Source organism: Acanthopagrus latus, chromosome 2, assembly GCF_904848185.1.
Source record: "Acanthopagrus latus isolate v.2019 chromosome 2, fAcaLat1.1, whole genome shotgun sequence".
Taxonomy (NCBI): domain Eukaryota; kingdom Metazoa; phylum Chordata; class Actinopteri; order Spariformes; family Sparidae; genus Acanthopagrus; species Acanthopagrus latus.
In genome coordinates this window covers 19,097,740-19,117,694 of record NC_051040.1, presented here as the reverse complement: position 1 = coordinate 19,117,694, position 19,955 = coordinate 19,097,740, and the positions used below count along the sequence as shown (strand labels likewise).

At 42.8% G+C, this 19,955-nt stretch overlaps 1 protein-coding gene across 5 annotated transcripts in view; it reads right to left on the bottom strand.

The window, feature by feature from the left end:
- LOC119012137 (SPHK1 interactor, AKAP domain containing) overlaps nucleotides 1–19,955 on the bottom strand; it is a 130,271-nt gene that overhangs the window by 18,461 nt on the left and 91,855 nt on the right. For 4 of the 5 annotated variants that reach the window (XM_037085658.1, XM_037085692.1, XM_037085676.1 and 1 more), the window contains 2 exons: nucleotides 12,411–12,513; nucleotides 10,394–10,504 (listed from right to left, as the gene is read on the bottom strand). In XM_037085658.1, coding sequence (XP_036941553.1) covers nucleotides 10,394–10,504; nucleotides 12,411–12,513 — 214 coding nt within the window. Of the gene's footprint in view, nucleotides 1–10,393; nucleotides 10,505–12,410; nucleotides 12,514–15,725; nucleotides 16,431–19,955 lie in introns of those variants that run through there. The other variant, XM_037085684.1, reaches the window with a different exon arrangement.

Below are 19,955 nucleotides of genomic sequence, written 5' to 3'. Positions count from 1 at the left end.
ATTTGGCCTCGGACATACGAAACTGTCAAGCAGGCAGATTTCTCCCTCACGCTACCTACAAATGGAGCTTATGCCACAGTTTGAATACGGTATTATGTGCACAGACGTGGTTGATACAGCAAGCCATTACAAATATTTCAGTCTCCTTTGTCCATCAAAGCTTCACTCCTCCTCAGCTTCCCTCCTTCTCCACTCACTACTCTGATCCTCCCACACACAGCTGCTGCTCTCGCCCTTCTGTCTCCCTTTTTTTTCCTCTTTAACCGTGGCTCTTTTTTTTTTTTTTTTTGCTCTTTTCTTGACTTGAAACACAGAAGATTTTTTTGATGCTTTGATACTTCATATTTGGTCTTTAATAGTATGCTTGTTCTGTATCAGGTGTTTTTTTTTTTTTTTCCTGAAAGCATGAAAACAAATCATGACTTTTTGAACACATTTTAGGGTACACTGCCAAATTCCTCTGCATAGAAAAAATCTCCTGGGCTCATTTTCACACTGAGGTGACAAAAGTAAACACAGCTCCCTTGATTGTAAAGCTTCTTTGACTTATCTCAGTGGCCGGCAAATTTAATTATAATCCATTTTACGTTTAAATGAATTCAAATGAAGTTTGGGGGGAAAACAACATTAGGGCTCAGTGACTGTGCCATATTAATTTGGAAATGAGACCCACAAGCTACACAGTGCTGGTGTGGAAACCAAGACAGGCATGCTGATCGCACATGCTGGTGATTATGAACAGCCTTAGTTTGTGCTCAGAAATGTAATTAGGCATAACATCAGCTGTTCACGAAGCATGATATAATTCAGTTCCACATGGTACACGTTGATGTTGTCCTGCGCTGACCGAGCTGCTTCGTTTTTACTACTGGAGGTACAAAAATGATAGGATGCCTCCATCCTTGAATGCTGATGGGAAGACACTGCGTTCTCAGTCAACGGCTTTGCCTCTCTACTACTGAAGGAAACAGGACATATGCAGTATCATGAACACACACACACACACACAATTAGTGTTTGGCTACGCGTTGCTCAGCTTGGTGCCCCGGGCAAAAGAAGACATCAAGAAGCCGATGCTGTCCTGGTTCTGAATAGTATGGATATGTTATGGGAAATGTTAAAAAGCAGGGCACGTATAGAATCTCTGGGGAGCTCATACATTCTCCCCTGGGTCGACAAATATATATGTTTCCCCTGAAGGATCAAAAGTTTATCAGTTGATACAGAGAACAACATGTTAATAGGTTCTGGTGGAGAGGACTAAGAGGAAAATGCTAAGAGCAGGTTATGACAGAGATGTCGAACAGAAAAGCTTCTGTGTCTTTGAAAAGCATAAATAAAAATAAATAAATAAGCATTTTAATGTGTTGTTTGCACATTTGGAGAAGTGCTAAGATGTGTTTTCATCACAGTGTTTTTCACAAGGTTCTTAATGCTGAGTGTTCAGTGCTCATCAGAATATTTGTTGTTTTATATTCAAAGCAAAGCGCAAATTATAAAATAATAACATTTGCTAAAAGAGTAGCCATATACTAAAGTGATATTTCTGTGACAGTTAATCACTTTAATATGCTAAATCTGGGACAAAATGTGTAACATAAAGACCCTCTTCCCAAAAATGACAGTGGGACAGTACTGAATATGGACAGAATTTCAAGCATAAAACTGATAAAAGAAGCATTTATGTGCTGTTGTGCTGATCACAATTAAAATGTCTGTGTCAACTTCCATTCTTTATTCTGCCACTCTCCAAAGTCTCTGCTGCATCCTCACTTGGCTAACAATGAGCTAGCGGCTGTGACTCATCACCTGATGTGAGTCAGGCTTCAGGATGCTTTTTTAAAAATGTGTTGATGTAGCATATTCAAGCTAGAATGAAGATAAAGTTACTGAATTTGACATGGAAACCCTCCAACTCTTCCCTGTTCTCGCTGTGATCCATTAAATTACACACAAAAACAAAAAAATGACCATATAGAGTACATTCTCCTCACCTGAGCTTTACTGAGGGTTACTTTACCAATAACGTAGTCAGTAACCGAATCCACGTATCACAACGTTAAAGTCATGTAACAAGATTACTTCCATAAATCAATACAAAACCACAAAAAATAACTCAACCTTTAATATTTTTTTTCTGCTTTAAAGAGAAAGAAATGGCAAATCCTATTCATGCCGTTATCAATGATACATTTGCTTTTTCGTCGTGAGAAAATTAGATGTGTGGATGCGTGAGCACTTGTGAAAGTGTTAATTGGGCGAGTCTCACAGTCAGTGTGTGAGAACCGTCAGCCCGGTTGAACATTACAATAGAGACAGTCTTCCCCATTTTTACAGAATATAATGGTGGTCTGATTTAACGGAAAACAGTCACCTGATTGTAACCTAACTATGTAACACTGTTCCTTATATTCTGTTACTCAGCACAAGGCTGATTGTGTCCAAGCTTTATGATTTGCTAAAGCTGCCCTGTCAATAGTTACCCTGGCCTGAAGGGCACCAACAAGCTAACCTAGACTCAACACTGGATAACAAGGCATGGGTCCATTTGTTTATGGTAATTTAATTAGTTGCAAACTTGCTTGGTGATTTGCACCATATGTTGGGTGGCCAGGTGGTTAAGATTCATACTATGCGAAAGCAAAGTCTCTGGTTTCATTCAAGCTAGTCTATACTGTAGTCATCATTCCCGCATTATAAACTGATCTGTATACTCCACATTCTTACATATTTTGCTCTTATTAACAGATAGTCACTTGTAAAAACACATGATAACTGTGTATTTAGATTAGGGCGACTACTTTTGACACAACCACGCACCTATGGTAGTAGTTTATCATAGTGTCAGATGGACAGGGGGTTTAGATTCGGTTCAGGTTCAGAAGAAAAAGAAGGTCCATCTTCCTGCAGCGATCCTGCTGTAAGTCAGCGCTCCTGCCACAGCTGATGGCATATTTATTCTGTTCTCCCTCTCTCCAGGCCGAGAAGGGACAGGTCAGGACACAGCACACTACCCGAGTGTGAAGTGTTTGAATCCGGTGATGAATGGATATTTTCTCCTCCACGGGTTGCAGGTTCAAAGCAGGAAGACAGATAGCTGGAGCAATGGACTGTGTTTTTCTTCTGCATTTAGAAATCTGGCACACAACAGCTGCTCACATTAATTTTACACAGACGGAAAATCAACCTTTGTAACCTGACTTTTCCCCAGTTGATCTTCAGTGTAAATGCAAGTTTTTAATGGATTTCTGGCTTCTTTTTTTATTTATTCTTTTTATGGCTGAATTGTCTCTTTTTCTCTCCAGAACTTTATCATAGCTCACATCTTAACCTACATTTTCACATAAGCTAAATAAAGCAATCGATGAAAAAAGGAAATAATAGTATCAACTGCACAGAGCTTAGGTAACTATAGCATGTGCCTCCTGAAAAGGAAAAGAAAATGAGATGCTGTCTCCCTCTTCAAAATGCTCGCCCTGTCAAATCTCCCGGGGGTGTGATGAAATTCGGTGCGACTATCACAGCAACATGACACTTCTCTGTGACTTCATGCATTAAAACATGAGTGAGTGATCAAAGGTGACAACATGATGCAGCCAGAGGTAGGTGATCAAGCAGAAAAAATCCAAAGCTTTTAACTTTTATTTAGCTCACAGTTTTTTGGCCTAATGCACTGACTACTGTGAACCGTTCCTGAATACATACTGGTGTTTTCATGCTGTAGAACTAACATTTCTTGGAAATCACAACCTATTGTACTAATTTGGGTTGATTTGGATATTAAAGTTAAATGAAAAACACGTTTTCTCTGGTCTCTACATATATAAGCTGGTCCTCCCTGAGCCTGCCAACTCCCAGAATGAGGAAAACAAGCGATTTCTGCATGGTCTCTGCAGCCCACCCACTGGTAACACAGAGCTCCTACAGGCTGTTCAGAATCTGCTCCTTTTGTTATGTAATGAAAGGAGAGATTTACATAGGCCTCCTCTGCGGAGTGATAGGAGATATCCGAGAGGGGGGCGTTCATCCCCGAGGTGAAGTTCGGTGTGTCCAGCGGTAACATAGCAGTGTTTCGCAGTGTTGTTGCTCAGAGTTAGACACGCAAATTACTCTGTGGTTGGTAGTAAAAATCAACATCAGTGCCTATATTCTGTCCCAGCTACACAGGAATATATGAGACAGTGGTTGTGTTTCATTTTTAACGACAAAGTTCTGGATGTGGTTCATATAAGTTTGTATGTGTGTGCTAACCACTTCACATCAGACTGCTTCAGTAATGAGGGTCAGTACAAAGCTGGCTTTGCCTTGACACTGACCCTCATAAAAGGATCACTCCCAACCATACCGGACCCATCAACTGCACCCGAGCCACAGGTAAGTGAAACCATGTTTGGATAATATTTACAGTTGCCTATGAGTAAGGTGAAGTCAGCTGGAAATTGGCTACTTAGTTAGCTCCAATTTAGTCTGCTATGCAATGGCGTTTGAAGTGAGTTTAATGTTAATAATATTACAATGGAGCTTGGTTGTCACAGTTAAAAGTCTGGAAACATGCAGACTGGAGACAGAGACGATGCAAACAGTGTCCAAGAGTTTGGAAGAGTTTTGGAGAGTTTCTCCCTGAGAGGGGCGTGTTGCAGACAAGTGGGCGTTGACAGACGGAGCTTATAAGCATTTAAAGGTGCAGGCACAGAAACAGCCTGCTCTCAGTAGAGCTCAGTTGAGCAACTTTTAGACAGCTGAAATTCAGGACCAGGGATGGGTTTGGGGCAATGCACGAATACAGTGTTGTTGGACCTCTGACAGCTGTGTGAAATTGATGAAAAACAGTATAGTATGGCACCATTAAAAACAGATCTTTATAAGCAGACCTGTTATGCTTTTTACTTTCTCCTCTCTGTCAGTGTTTTATATTCAGTATGTTCTTATTTATGTAAAAGATGTTGAAAGTTAAGTCAGCACCAACAGTAGCTCCTCTCTCCCACAGAAAACATTGCTCCTGAAACGCTTTGTCAGTAGGCCAGCCTTTAATACAGTGACTTTGTGACATCACACTATGTCACAGAGTTGTCACATTGGTCTATCGTCCTTAGCGGTGCTGGGTCAGGCGTGTGTGAGCTGACCAATCAGAGAAGATTGGGTATTCGATAAGGGGGGCGGGGGGCCTTAAAGAGACAGGAGGTAAAACAGAGCATTTGAGACGAGAGGAGGATACAGAGCTGCTACACAGGGCAGAGTGAGTGGACGGGTGTGTTTTTTGAGCATTAAAGCATGTAAACCTGCTTGAGTAGTAAACTAAAATAAAATTCTGAACATGAAAATGAGCATATAATGTCTCCTTTAATGGTTAAGCTTGCAGTAAAATCTGGGTTTTAACCTTTTACCAAACTCCATTTACAGCTATAATTGCTTTGGTCCTTTAAAGCTAAGTCATCAAAAAGAAAACAATCAAACTCCTCATTACCCCTGTGGTCTGTGTCTTTCTGCATCACTCTCCACTGACCCAGTCTCCAATGTTCGTGTGTGGTTTTGAGGCCACTCCTCTCATTCTGTTTGGATCAGCGTTCATTGCCTCACACTCTTTTACTTTTTTCTAATTTTTTTTTTTCAGACTCCACAGTCTTTCTGCCTCCCTGTACAGTTCAGGCCAGGACAGACAAATTTATTTCCCACACAGTGTCATCAATCGCAAGCTCCCGTTTGATTGATCAGCCGCGCAAAAAAAAAAAAAAAAAAAAAAACCCACAGAGGAGCCGAACTGAGAATTGAGTGTCAGAGGAGCAATCTATCACGTCAACGTCCGAGAGCGTTGCTGCGGGAGGAACGGGCCGCATCTGTTCTCACTGGCATTAAAGTTCCCTCTGATTCATGGGAAACAGGCACAAAGTAAAGAAAACAAACGACCATTGTCTCGTTTAAACAAAAACTGTAAAGAAGACGAAGCTGCTACACAAGGGAACAATGAGGATAAAACTGTTCGCATAATCCCAAACTCAGGTAGGAGCCGGATGGGAAGCGGCCTGTTCTGCAGAGACAAGGACAGCACGAGTGATGTCTTTGTTTTCAACTTGGCAGCCGTCACAAATAGCATTTCAAGTTAAAAAATGATGAGGGAGGAGGAGAGTCACAGCGCAATGCATAAATCTACTTCACAGGACTCAATCGAACGATAAGCAGGGAATGTTGGCCCTCCGCTTGACTTTCATGGTCCGTATTGTACAAAAACAAAAAAAAAAGTCTCTGATAAAACCGACACTCTGTTTGAGTCCTGTGTACATCTCTTCTTAGAATATACAGCTGGTGTCTTTGGGTTTCATGAACATTCGTTTCGGCAAGCGGCTGCTCACACCTACAGAGTGTGACATGAATGTGAGAGAACGGTGCTCTTTGCTAAATTACTGCCATTCTTGTTACCGTGGTAATAACGACCAAACACTTGAGGCATATTTCAGGGAGGAATATGAGAGAGAAAAAAAAATGTCATCGCTCTTGTGTGCGTGTTGCTGGCATTTATTCTGCGAAAAGATGGTCCAGATACAATCCCATGACGGAGGAATCAAAAATAAAACTCTTGCGCAAGTTATGACTGTGAAAAAAAAAACTGCACACAGGGTTTGCTGTGATTAATCACCCTTTTGTTATTTTCAATTCTTTTTTGTTTACATTATTTGTGCTGTGAACTGAGAGACCTATAGAAGTGGCACTAAAACAAGATGCTAACAGCTCTGTAACCCACTGGTTTGTGGACTACTGTTCTGAAGCCTCATGTTTGGGCTTCAGCATTATAAGGTAGCCACGCCTTAAATCATACCCTGCTGTCTCTTCTACTTCACTCTAAATAGGACCATAATTTACAAAATGGACATCATGGACATCATGATGTGTTAAAGAAGACTTAAAACTAGCTATTTAGACCACAAACTCACTAGGAAACCATTCCCTCATAGGTATTTTCTTTTTCTCATAGGTAACATGAAATCTGACTTTTCCTGCTGCCCCTTCTCAGCCTTTATCAGGAAGTACTATCCATGTTTCACACAGTCAATTGGCCAAACATTTCTGTCTCATCACAACGCAGTGCTTACGTGGTGCTTACATGGTTATCCTTTAAAAATCTGTTTTGGTTGCCACAGTCACGGATGTAATTGTCCACAGGTCTTCTTTACGCCACAAAACACCTTGAAAAATCCTCTGGTGTCCTAAAAAAAAACAAAAAACAAAACTGGCTTTGTCGTCACAAGAACAGCTGGAAATATCTCCTGGTGTCCTTAGAATATTCAGTGGAACTGCGGTCAGCTGTTGAGCAGCCTTGTTGGCAGCGATAACGCACCACTGCTCCCTCAGACCTACAGACGTGTAATTGAGCATATAAGCATAAAACGTGAACATAATATGCCACGTTTGGTACAAATTTCAACCTTGGATGTATCTGTGGTTTGCAGAATACGCTGCCTGCCAACATCATATGCTGGTGACTGGGCTGTAAAGTTAGTACAACTTATCCTTAGGACACCATGAACGCCATCCAGTAGCAGTTGACGTCCCTAAATTTAAAAATCAGATTTGACCGTGCAGACAAAGAGATTATCCCTCGCTGTTTCAGCATCTCCACATGGAATGATTTTAGGGACCAGACTGAAGGTATAATCAGAAAGACCCAAGAAAAGGCAAGGAGGGAAGCCTGGGAGATGTTCTGCAGCTTAAGGTGAGAAAACTGATTTCATTCCTGAGGGATGACATTCAGACAAATCACTGAAATGTGGGTCTTTCATTTTGAGGTACTTCACTCCAGATGATGGTATTAGAGAGAACAAATTATGTATTTCAGGTACTTTCTCTAATGAGGCCCTTCTTCAGCTGGGATTTTGACTAAAATCTGATTTTCCATAAGAACAAATCGGAGCTTGATGCAGTGTTATCTTATTTATAGTGTTGTTGTAGCTGATATTAATCCATGCCTGTAGTAAAATGTGTGATACACTTAAGAGTCAAACGCCTCTCACAACCAAAGAACGCCTATGAGCCACCGATAGATGTAAATCCTGAATGCATCTCATGCTTAACTTGCTATTTCAAATGAGTAAGTGATCAAAGGTGACACATCGGAATTGGGTGACAGAGAGGATTAAGCATGTGTGTCCTCAACAGCCTCTGTCTTCTTTTCTGCTTTCTCTCTCAATGTCTTTTCAAAAGTCTCACGTCCTTCTCTCAACAACCAACAATGTCATTCGTTCTCCGAACACATACCACATCCACAAAGTCCTTGGTGAACATCAAAATGTACGAGGAAATGTTCGGGAGAAATGCAGATTGCGAAGTTTAGCAAACAAGGTCTCCAATGCGAAGACAGGCCTGGAGAACAAGACGTGAAAGATGCAGACAAACTGACAAAGAGTGACGTGTCCACGGGATTTGTCGTTTTAATGCCTCCCATTCATTGTCCATGTAGGAAGCGGTGCAGTGCAGTGCATTCTGGTAGCCCTGTGTAGTGTAAACAAATTCTGGACACTTGGCAACTATATTGGGTGTTCAGTGCTCACAAAGACAGAAAACAACATGATTAAAAACTATATATAGTAACTTAATGGTTTGGTTGCCAAAAGCTCAATAGCTAGAATCACAAAACCTGATTAGAGGATGTGAAGCAGTCTGACTCTCCAAGCAGAGTCAAATTATAATTTTGTTGTGGTGTTGCAAGATTCATATTTCTGCTAAATCTGTCACAGCGTGCACTGATGAGATGGTTACAAGAGCCTGAAAATGGCTTATTAACAATCACTCAGATGTGTACAGTTGTGCAGTTTTCCTCTGTCAGCCAAACTCAAATCAGTGGCACGTGAAAAAAACAAAATAAAAAAAACACTGAGCTGACATGCCTGGGCTGTCCTGGAAGCAGGATGTAAAGCAGACAGAGGACTCATGTCCAACATGAGTGCACTCCTCCGAATCCAAAGAGAGCGTCACACTCCTGAAATCCCCGAGAGTCTGTGCTACAGCAGAGATGACCACTCTATGATAGCTTTTTATTTGCACTCACAGGGTGCGATAAAATCAACAGCGAAGCACTGACTCTACAAAACCATCTTTCTTTAATAAATTGCCTGCTGAGACTAAATGGAGCTTTTAACTATCTTCCAGCAGATTGAAATTGCATAGCTCATATCAGCCACTCAAAGGAAATCTGCTGGTGTATTTTAAGCAGCAAAGTGATTATGAGGAATTCTGGTACATTTGTAGATGCAAAAATAAATGTTTTCCCAAAAGTTCATTTGACAAGAGAAATCCTCACTGTAGTTATAGCTATAGGTGATTATAGTTTATCTTGCATCAAACGTACAAATCTTTTACTCAGGTCTCTCGTTCAAACTCTTTCAAGCGTCAGAGCACTGCTAGAACAGAGATGAATGGAAAGCATCAAACGGGACCTACTGTATTTTTTACATTTTTTTTTCCTTTCCTTCAGTGTGTTACATATGTTCTTGTGCATGTGAAAGATCTTGAAAGTTAAAAAGGTCAAAGTCCGTGGCCAACGGGAGCTACTCTCTCCGTCAGACGACCCTGCTCCTGAAACGCCACATCAGTAACCTTGCTGTTAATTCACCTGACACCACACAATGTCACCTTGTCTCACATTTACATAATTTATGCCTTGCGGCTAGTTTGGCACATAAGGATTGATTTGGCACAGCTGCTCTGTCGCTGTTAGCGGTAGTGAGTCGGGCATGTGTGAGCTGACCAATCAGAGTAGACTGGGTTTTTTTTTGGGGGGGGGGGGGCGTCTTAAAGAGACAGGAGCTAAAACAGAGCCTTTTTCAGATCGAGGGGCAATACAGTCCTTCAGAACAGGGCAGCGTGAGAAGACAGATGTGTGTTTTGAGCACTAAAGCATGTAAACCCAATCTTGTAAAGGAGCATGTCCACCAAGGTGTCATGTTTCCAATCACAGCCACATCAGGGCTGGAGCTGATACGCAGAGGCATTTAACACTGAATAGAAAATACCAACTGCAACCAATGACAGTAAAGAGAAAAGCCAGATGTGAGTGGGTGTTTGATTTTTACGTAAAAGAGAGTGATATCTGTCAGTTGCACTTCCTAATAAGTACATCCATTGCATAATCAAGTCCAACTCCACAACTCACAGGAGATGACACATCAAACCTTCAAAACAAGCACTGCCGCCTAAACAGGAACAACAAAAACACTTGTTCTTCCACCATCTGCGGGCCCACGAGCCAGTCAGTAGAAGCAGGTTGCCTCAAAGTTCAAACTGCTACCTCGCGTGTCATTTCAGTCCCACAAACACGCCTCACGCGGCCACACCAGACATGACTCGGTCCATCTTTGTTGCCAAAAGGGCGCGTGTGTTTCATCATCCACAGTATGTTACTCACCACGATGCAGCTGCCCTCCGCGTCGTCGTCCAGCAGGCCCAGTCTGCACAGGGCTTTCTCGTTCCTCAGCCAGTACTCCGACGAGTCCAGCGCGCTGTTGCTGCACAGCACCTGCAGCACACAGATAAACCCAGCTCAGGAACACAACGCAGAGACACACATCGTGCGTTTGACTCCACACACACTGTTTGAGTCACACAGTCACTTTCATCTGCCACTCTTTGTGTCTTCCCCCTCTGCTTGTTGGGATCAATTGACCTTTTCTCCAGGTTCTTTATTTCAGGGTAAGAGTCAGCGGCACACGATCAATAATCTGTCAGCTAACAAGACACTGCACAGTATATATGACAGTTATTGGTTCTTCCCTGGAGGGGCATTTTAATGACGCCTTTAGGGTGAAAGCCACCGTTATAGAGCTGCCTTTGTCAATGACAGACAAGAGTCTTTGTCCTACTGACTGATATGCTCATTTGTCACTGTTAACTATTGACTTTGTTGTTTTAATCAACCACCCAGAGTTCTGCAGGGATGACTAATTTTTGTAGGCCAACCTGGAAGTGAGAGTCATCAGTTCATTTGACAAAAGCCAATGGGATTTTTTAATTGAATTTCAAATACTTGCGGAAAATAAAGTCTCTAGTGATGAAAAAATTACGACGTTCTTCATAAATAAATCCTTTCAGATTTTCATTAAAAAATAGCACTTAAAATCTAATGTTAGGCAATAAACACCACTTAGCTTCTTGCTGCACTGTACTTACGCAGTTAATCAGTCTACAGGTTGAAAAGATGCAGAAACGAGCTATTATCAGGGGAGACGACAGACAAAAGAAAGAGACAACCCACAAATGTTAGCTCGCCAGTGTGGGAAGCTTTTTTTGGATTCCGTAAAAACAATTTAATAACAGCATTAATATTGTTATTGGTGCCATTATTTTCCAGAGATATCTTAACTATAGGCTGAGATAATGATGTAGTGTAAATCTGACCAAAAATCCATTCAAAAAACCTCACTGACTTCAAGAAGAAGGAGCCAGAAAAGCAGAAAACATCATTTCTGGGTTTTAGGACACATTTCCACAGCAATCTATTACAATAATAAACACATTCATTTACATTACAAGGGGTCAGCTCCAAGATTTCTATGATGCTCATCACAGTCAAGGGTTTAAACATATGGTACGAATATTTGTAACAACAACAACAGTTGGCAGCATCATTGTGCTGCAAGATTAAAGTCACATGCTATAAATAAAATCATTCTTATGCAATGACTTACTTATACGACAGATAGTACGCATGTGTTGCTGCATTCTCACTGTGTATTTTTAGTAACAAATCAGGCCCCCTCACACTCGCACCCCCAGGAATAGGCCATCTGTGCAGGCCCTCGGCCAGGTAAAGGTGACGTACATTCAGCTGATCTCATCGGGAGCGATCGTACCAAGGGCCGCCGCCGCAGGTCAGCGGAGCGCGAGGCCCAATTATGAGAAAGACATCACCCCGTGTCTCGACAGATCACTCGAGTAGAAGTCAGTTAAGATCAGGAATGGTGGGCTAATCAGGGAGCGCACAGATCAGCGAGCCCACCTGCACGTACAGTACAAAACACACTTTGAAAGGAAATTCAATCTAGCCACCACCTCAGCCCACTGATCTGGACTATTTCCCCCCCTCCTGTGTCTCGGGCACTCGGAGATGATAAATCTACTGGGCTGACCCCGGGGGCCTGGCTGTTCCTCTTATTACACAACCTCTGGGTGTCACCGGCACCCCGGAGGAGGAAATGAAAATCTCTTGCGCTGCTGGAAACACACAAACAGATAACGGCGGAGGCAGATATGATGGACAGGCGCAGGGATGGAGAAAAAGACAGAAAGATGACGTGGTTGAGAAGCAGCCACGGAGCAGACAGACGTGGGGACACACAGGTTGATGTATGCCTCCATCCCAACACAAACACACAACACTCAGCCGTGGGTTGTTGTTTTCGTTTCTTTCTTTTTTTTTTTTTTACCTTCTTGCAGGCGCTGATGGACGAGGCCACGGTGCTCTCCGTGCTTCCACCCTCCACCTCGACTGACTCGGAGCCTTCAAACATGGCAGACGACTGGAAGTTACTGCAAGGCAAAAAAGGGCAGGGAGTTGAGTTTGTCAGAGCAAGTTTTTGTCAAACACTCTTTAAAAAGGTTGGCGATTAGTGAGGACGGGTGTGACTGGAGAAGCCCATTTCCTGTCATGCTTGTTCATTCTGTGCAGCTGAGGCTCTCTTCATAGGAATTAACGGGACAGCTACTGTCGGACAGGAGAATTATTTCAATATTATTTTCAATCTGAAATTGATATTTAAATCTTTCTTTTGAACCATTTGCAGTTCAGCAAGTTGGTGTCAGGACAGCTGCTAATGCTCCACGTTAGTAGTGAAGAAAATGTACCGGCTAATGACGACTCCCATCATTTATTGAAGATTGCAAAAACTTTCAGGATTTGGTCTGTGGATGTCAAGACCTTTCCATCACATTATTATTCATGAGAAACCACTGGAGCACCTGCTGCAAAGCTTCTCTGGAGATTTCTGTGACCTCCTCTCTCTGCATGAGAGCAAATCAAACTGCACGTTGAACCCATTAGTGACTTGTAGCCTCATTTGCAGAAGGCTATCAGTGTGTTTGTGACACCCTGCAGCTAGAGCTGCAACGATTAGTCAGTTAATAAATAGGTTGATCAAAGCAAAATAAATTGCCAGCTATTTTGCTCATGGATCGATTATTTCAGTCATTTCGCAAGCAAAAATATCAAACACTTGCTGGTTCTAGCTTCTTTAATGCGAGGATTTGCGGGGTAAGCTACCAATTCCAGCACTCCAGGTGACGGCTTATACTACCGAACAGGCCAAGTGACGGAAAACGCTTGAAGGGGAAAAAAAAAAAAAAAAGAGTCGCAGAGAGCTGCCTCGAAAAAACAAGTAACAAAGAAAGGAGTCATGCAAGTGTTGTGATGTAGGGAGGAGGGAGGTGGTGCTACAGTATCTGTAAAACACAAAGGACAGGAAAACAACAACGATATACAGCAGCTTCAGTCAAGTAATCGTTGAAATTAGAATGAATCTCAATAGAGAGCATACCTCCACCAGGGCCCAACAGTGCTCGCTTATAGGCTCCATACAGTATTACCTCAGCTGAGGAGGGTATGTTGTCATAGATGTCCATATGATTGTTGGTTGGTTTGTCAGCACGATTACACAAAAACTACTGAACAGCTTTTGTAACCCAGAATGAAGACCATTAACTTACTTTGGTACCTTAATTATGCATCTTGAAAACATTAGAAAAACATCAGATATATTGAGGTGGCTGGCATTGATGAGTGAATGCAATCTGATGCAGAGCCAAATAAAAATCTCAGATATGGAAATGTTTTATTCGGTATTGATTTGAATTAAAGACGATTGCAAGTAGGGCCTTGGCCAAGGTGTGCGCCTTAAAGACGGCCATTCTGTTTCCCTTAGTAACAGCTAACAAGCAAACAGAGGTGAAAACCTTACTGGTGGCAGTTTAATGGATTTTCGAAAATAAATGGTTAGTTGCAGCCAGTCTGCAGCTTCTGTACGAGGGAACATCACACCTGTATGCAACGAAGCATGAAAGTGTCAAACATTTATTGGCCAAATCAATGAAATCTGACTTTACCAGCGATGGCGACGGAGGATCATAGCGGACAAAACAGGGAAACACAACACTTGACCACCATTTGGGCGGATGAGAGAAAATGACAGAAGTAGTGATGAGAATGTCTGTCAGATGGCGGGCCCGAACACAACACAGCAAACTCAAAAAATCCTAGGAAGGCGTCATTATCCTCCCTGCATGCTTTCACTGAGATAAGCCAAATCAAAGCTTATCTGGAATGGCATTAATGAGGATCAATTTGGAAAATAAAGAGGCTGGGGGAACGCATATTTAAATAGGAGCAGCTGTTTTTATTTTTTTTTTCTCCCCCCTGTAATCCACACATTTCATAGCAAATTAAAAGCATTTTTCGTTTTGAAAGCTCCCTGAGGGATCACAGGACTGCATCTATTTGCAATTAACGATCGGTCTTGATGTGTAGAATCTTGTGACAGGAAAAAGTCAGTTTTACTGTGAATAGCTGGACATGGTGGGGGGGTGGGGGGAGATGATGTGATGCTGGAGATAAGTGGATGTGATGCGCTTTAAATAGGCTGCTGTATCTGCGAGGCACACATCAAACGCACGCACGCACACACACACAGGTTCTGCAGTGAATATATTTGATGCACGCAGAAAATTGGAAGCGAAGCACACTGCAAAAAAAATGAAGTACAAAAACATTGTAAAAAAAAAGAGAGAAAAAAGAAAGAAAGAAAAAAGAAACAGCATAGACTGGTCTGATCACATTTAGATTTTCTCTGAGAAACCGAAGAAGAGCAGCGGGATGATTTTGTCACGCACGACCTCCTTTTTTAATCTTTGCGCTTGACGACCTTTCCATCACGACACGGGGATGATTGACAGGCCGGTGCGTTCTCGTGCTGCCGGGGCCCCAGGTACCCATCAGGCATCAGCCTGATGTGAGAACACAATTAACCCCCTTGTGAAAAAAAAAAATGTCTGGCTTTCAAGGACAGCGCGCTTTTTTAACATGGGAGTGTGTGCAGTTCAGAGATTTCTCCAGGCACCTGAGGCCAGTTGGTCAGTTTACTGACGCACAAACAGGCAACTTCTGGCTTAACTGCCTTGAAACGATAAATGTGGCAAGTTAAGGTCCTGGACACAGCAGGGACATTTGATTCAAGCTTCTAATTTTGACGGAGGAACACAGGAGGAGGACTGGGGCAGATTTAAAAAAGAAAACGTGAAAAAGTTGAACATTTCTATTCCAAACGTGCCTGTTGTCCACTGCTCTGCTCTTGCCTCGCATTTCCCATCCATCAGGCAGGGAAACATTTGTTTGCTGCACTAACACTGGCGCTCTCCTGCGAGAGGCTCTGCTGCAACACTCTGCGTGGTGCGCTTCTCCAACACCAAACACAAACTGACACACTTTGCACAGCCACAAATACAGTGATCCAATACAACAGAAAAAATATGGTGGAATTCACAGTCACTTGCTTCCAATGCTGTTGTAAAAATAAATAATTAAATAAATAAATGAAATAAAATAAAATAAAAAGATCTCCTCTAGCAAATCCATATGTGACATGTTTGAGGGAAATGTTGGAGAGGCACCACAGATTCAAAAAAAAAAAAAAAAAAAAAAAACCCAAAAGAAAAAACACTCTGGACTAAACGTTCACCTGATAGTCGCTTACCTCGGCGTTTTCAGAAGGCACTTTGCGCCTGCCATTCTGTCAGAGCGAAACGAGGACAAAAAAATAATAGCCAAAGTGTCCTCAGCCGGTGCGATTATTTCCTCTGTGGGGGCAGGGGGGCAGCGAGAGGTACGGCGGAAGAGCGCCTCGACGCGTAATTGTCCCGGGGACACTCTCCGGTCCAGATGCGCATCCCCGACCGAGCACTGAAGGAATCCCAGACTGCTTTCACCGTGACTGGAGGAGGACTGCGATGGAGTGAGCCCCGCGGTATCAGCAGCAGCAGCAGCAGCAGCACATCACTGGCTGCCCTGCGCGTCTGCCCGCCAAGTGCCGACTAGTGCAGGCGCAGGAGCTCCGCGTGGATCAAACGTAACGAGCTGCACGATGCAGGCGAGGGCATGGATAAGGACAGTGCGCGCGCTCGCCGACGCATGTGTACAAACAAACGGACAGACGCACGCGCGCGCACACGCACGTGGTGGTTTTGTCACCAGCTACACTTAATGTTAAGTATTAAACCCAAGTCAGCCGCTACCAGTGTGCTCGCTCTGACATGCAGGAGGCTGTTAAATGCATCACGGCAGGCAAGTGCACGAAGCACCGGGAGGGAAATAGCAGGTGCATGTCTCCATCACAGGTGTCAGGGCCCCAGGCTGTGAGAGGACACTACACACTAACTCTCAGCTACATGCGAATTTCACTTCCATTGTTTTCGTGGCTCGGGCTCTGTCTCTTGTTCCGACACAAGTTTAGCGCAACGGATTTTATGGTCGACCTGCCTTTTTTTTTTTTTTTTTTTTTTTTGGATCAACAGAAGAAAAAAAACTTGAAGTCTTTATTTTCCTGTAATGCAAAAGCAAGAAACTTAAAAGCTTCCACTGAGCAGACTCCGTGTGTTATATGTATCATACTCTGAGTAGGTTTACATACATTCAGTCACTTTGTCCTGTAGCAACAGTTTGTACACTGACAGTGATAGACTCTATTACACATTGGAGCGGGATCATGTTGTTGACAGAGCCTAGGAGAACTAATACTGGACTAAAAAGCTACTGCTGATAATAAGGCTCTATTTATATCAGATAACAATCAGCCAATAGGTCTGTTGGGAACATAAATGCACGACATATACACAAATATTTTAACCTAGTATGTCTGACTTGATTATTAGATCATTTTCTAGTGGACAAACTATGTAATGGGGTTTTTGTTTGATTTTTTTTTTTTGTTTTAGTAAACTGATATGTCGGAACTCCACATCTCTCTATGCCCTGGCGTTACTGTTAGGCTTCTTTAGGTTCATTTGTCTATGATATGTTAAAACAATGCAGTGCTTATGATATGGTCAGGTTCAGGCACAAAGGCCACATGGTTAAGGTTAGGAAAAGACTTATAATACAAGAACGTCACTAAAAACTGTCTCCTTAAAAATATCCACTGGCGTCACACATCGCACAAGTTTCAGGTCTTAACCTGCGGTCACTGGCTTTGCAGCTGGCTCACCTGTAACTCCACCACCACCCCCTCCACCTCCTGTTGAGATATCAACAAGGTACATTTTATCCTGGACACTGGGCTGAAATAGAACAATAAGCTGAAAGACGTTAAAGCGCTAAAACCCCCTTAATCCTTTCTTACAGAATATTGCAGCTTTTAAAGTTGCGTTTGACCTTTTTTTGTATTGTTCCAATTAAGGCAGCAACTAATGAGCTAATTAGTTGTCAGCGTTCTGTGAAAAATGATCACGTTGCTAGCAGAATCTTAATGAATATGAAAGTAATGCTGCACAGAGAATGAAGAGATTCCATGAATGCCTGCTGAAAGATATCTTAAACGAGACACTGTGCATCACCTCACTGCACCCTCGGGACAACCAGTGTAAACTATAAGGAAACGCAAAACAACCTCATGCACACACACACACACACACACACACACACACACACACACACACACACACATAGATTCCCTACTGGCATTTAAGTAAGCCATCTTCTCCATCACCTTAGCAGCAGTATGAGCACCTTGAGAGTGATATCTACGTTCTTTGTGTCTGATGGTTAGGCTCAAACATCCCTCCTTGGTCCATTAGCGAGGTCACCAAATAATCAGGAGGGGGTAAAAGGAGCCCGAGACCTCCAGTTCTCTATTATCCCACTGGGACTGTGTCGGGGGCAATAAAGTGGTGGGCAGAGCACAAAGGGAATGGTGGATATTCAGGAGAGAACAGGGGCAAGCAGGGGTCTTTTACGAGATCTTGTGCATGTGTGTGAAATGGAGACATTACGCTTTTGTGGATTCAGACGGCGGCCAAAGTGTGCGTCTTCAGTCTGCTGAAAGGATCATTTCTGCCGGAGGGAAATGCTTATTTTCAGCGTGCCCTCTACCTCAAAGAAGATAGATTTTTACATGCTGTTATCAGCCACCGTGTTATTTTCGCTCTCCCTCCAGATGCCATTTGGTTTCATTCAAAAACAACAATCCAACAATATCAAAAAACCCACTTTCTATGATGGCGCTGAAACGCAAGCCACGGGGGAGCACAGGCTGTATGTTCACGACACACTTTCCGGGCTTCATCTAATAAAAATAGGAACATTTAAATGAAACCCCTTCTTCGTTCCTATATAATTGAGCCTTCTGAATTAATAAACGCATTCACAGAGTCATTGTTGACTATTATGAGCTCAGCCAGTTTCACCCAAATCTTTCACTGAAAATTCTGATATAAAGAGCAGATGTCTTGCTTTAGCCAGCACTTCTCACCGACTGTTCAGGCCCTCCGCGGTTATGCACTGCGCTATCTCATTTCATGCTTCTCAGCTGAGGAAGGCAGTTTTTTTTTTTCCAGCTGAATGTTTTCTCCAAAATGATAACAATGAGGTGCTGAGGAGACACAACGGATTTTTATAACCTGTTTAAAAACATGGGAAAAAGTGATGCCTGTACAGCTACGGGGTATCAAGCCAAAGAAAAAACGATGGAGAGTGACTGAAATCAAACTGTCAGCAAGGAGAAAACACTCACTCACTCACTCACACCCACCACAGCCTGACGCACTCCTTCTCTCTCCTCCACTCTCTGTATGAATGTAGAACCACCAGACAACTGATGGGATGCTCCTCACCAGTTTACTGTGAAGTATTTAAATCGCATCCTGAACACACAGAAATGTAAACATGTCTTCCACTGTGTATGGAAAATACTGCACTTTGAATACAGACAGCTACTTTTTAACTCCCCCCACCTCCTGCTGTTCCCCTGCCGCAAAAAACACAGCATTAGCAACATGGCTGGCACCAGCAGCCTGGCTACTGTCCGAAGCAAAAAAAACAACTGCGATAATCCCTTCGATCTCAGTGCTATGAAAAGAAAAACTGACATTTATATAAATGAGTATGATCTAGTAGACAGACTGCTGGTTTTTAACTGCCTTGAGTCCCAGTAGTCAGAGGGAACACATGTCAGCAGGGGAGCACACTTTGACACAACACTGGGGCTCTCCATCGAGGGAATGCCCATCTGTTCCCCCTTGTGTCACCTTGGTTTCGATCGCTCTCTCTCTGCACCACCTTTGTCTCCTCCAACGGCGGGTTACTTTTTCGTTGAGCCCAGTGGCAGAGCTAATAGCATAAATAGAGGTTTATAGGGAAGCAATCTATATGTAGATATATACATATCAGGTATGCTGCGGCCATTACAGAGTGCAAACAGTCTTTTACCTCAGAATAGGTGAAAGTCAAAAGAAAAGATAAATGTGCCATATTCACACCGGTCACGATGCACCTGCTCTCTTTTTCCCTTAAAGACATCAGAGTCAAGTCAGTAAGTAAGATACAGGGAAGGTTGCTGACTTTTTAAATGTTAATCCAGTAACTAGTCGGCCCAACTTCTGTAGAATTGTCTGAGAGGCAGGAGCGAAAGGTATGAAGTAGTAAAGTATTTTGGTTTTGGCAACAAAAAAAACCTCCCACATCTACTCTGAGATCTTTCTGCTTGGTGGTGTGCATGAGTGACCCAACAAGAATATCATCACAATCCCCTCTACCACCGGCACCGCCTAAATATAGATGGAGGGTAAAGCACGAAATATAACAGCATCAGCACAAATCCAGACATTTTTGTTGGACGATGTGTTCTGTGTTTGTGCTGTTGCACAGATTTGTGTTTGTGTTGCACAGCACAGGATTAAGTGTTATATTAGCTTGAAGCTCAGTGTGCTGTACA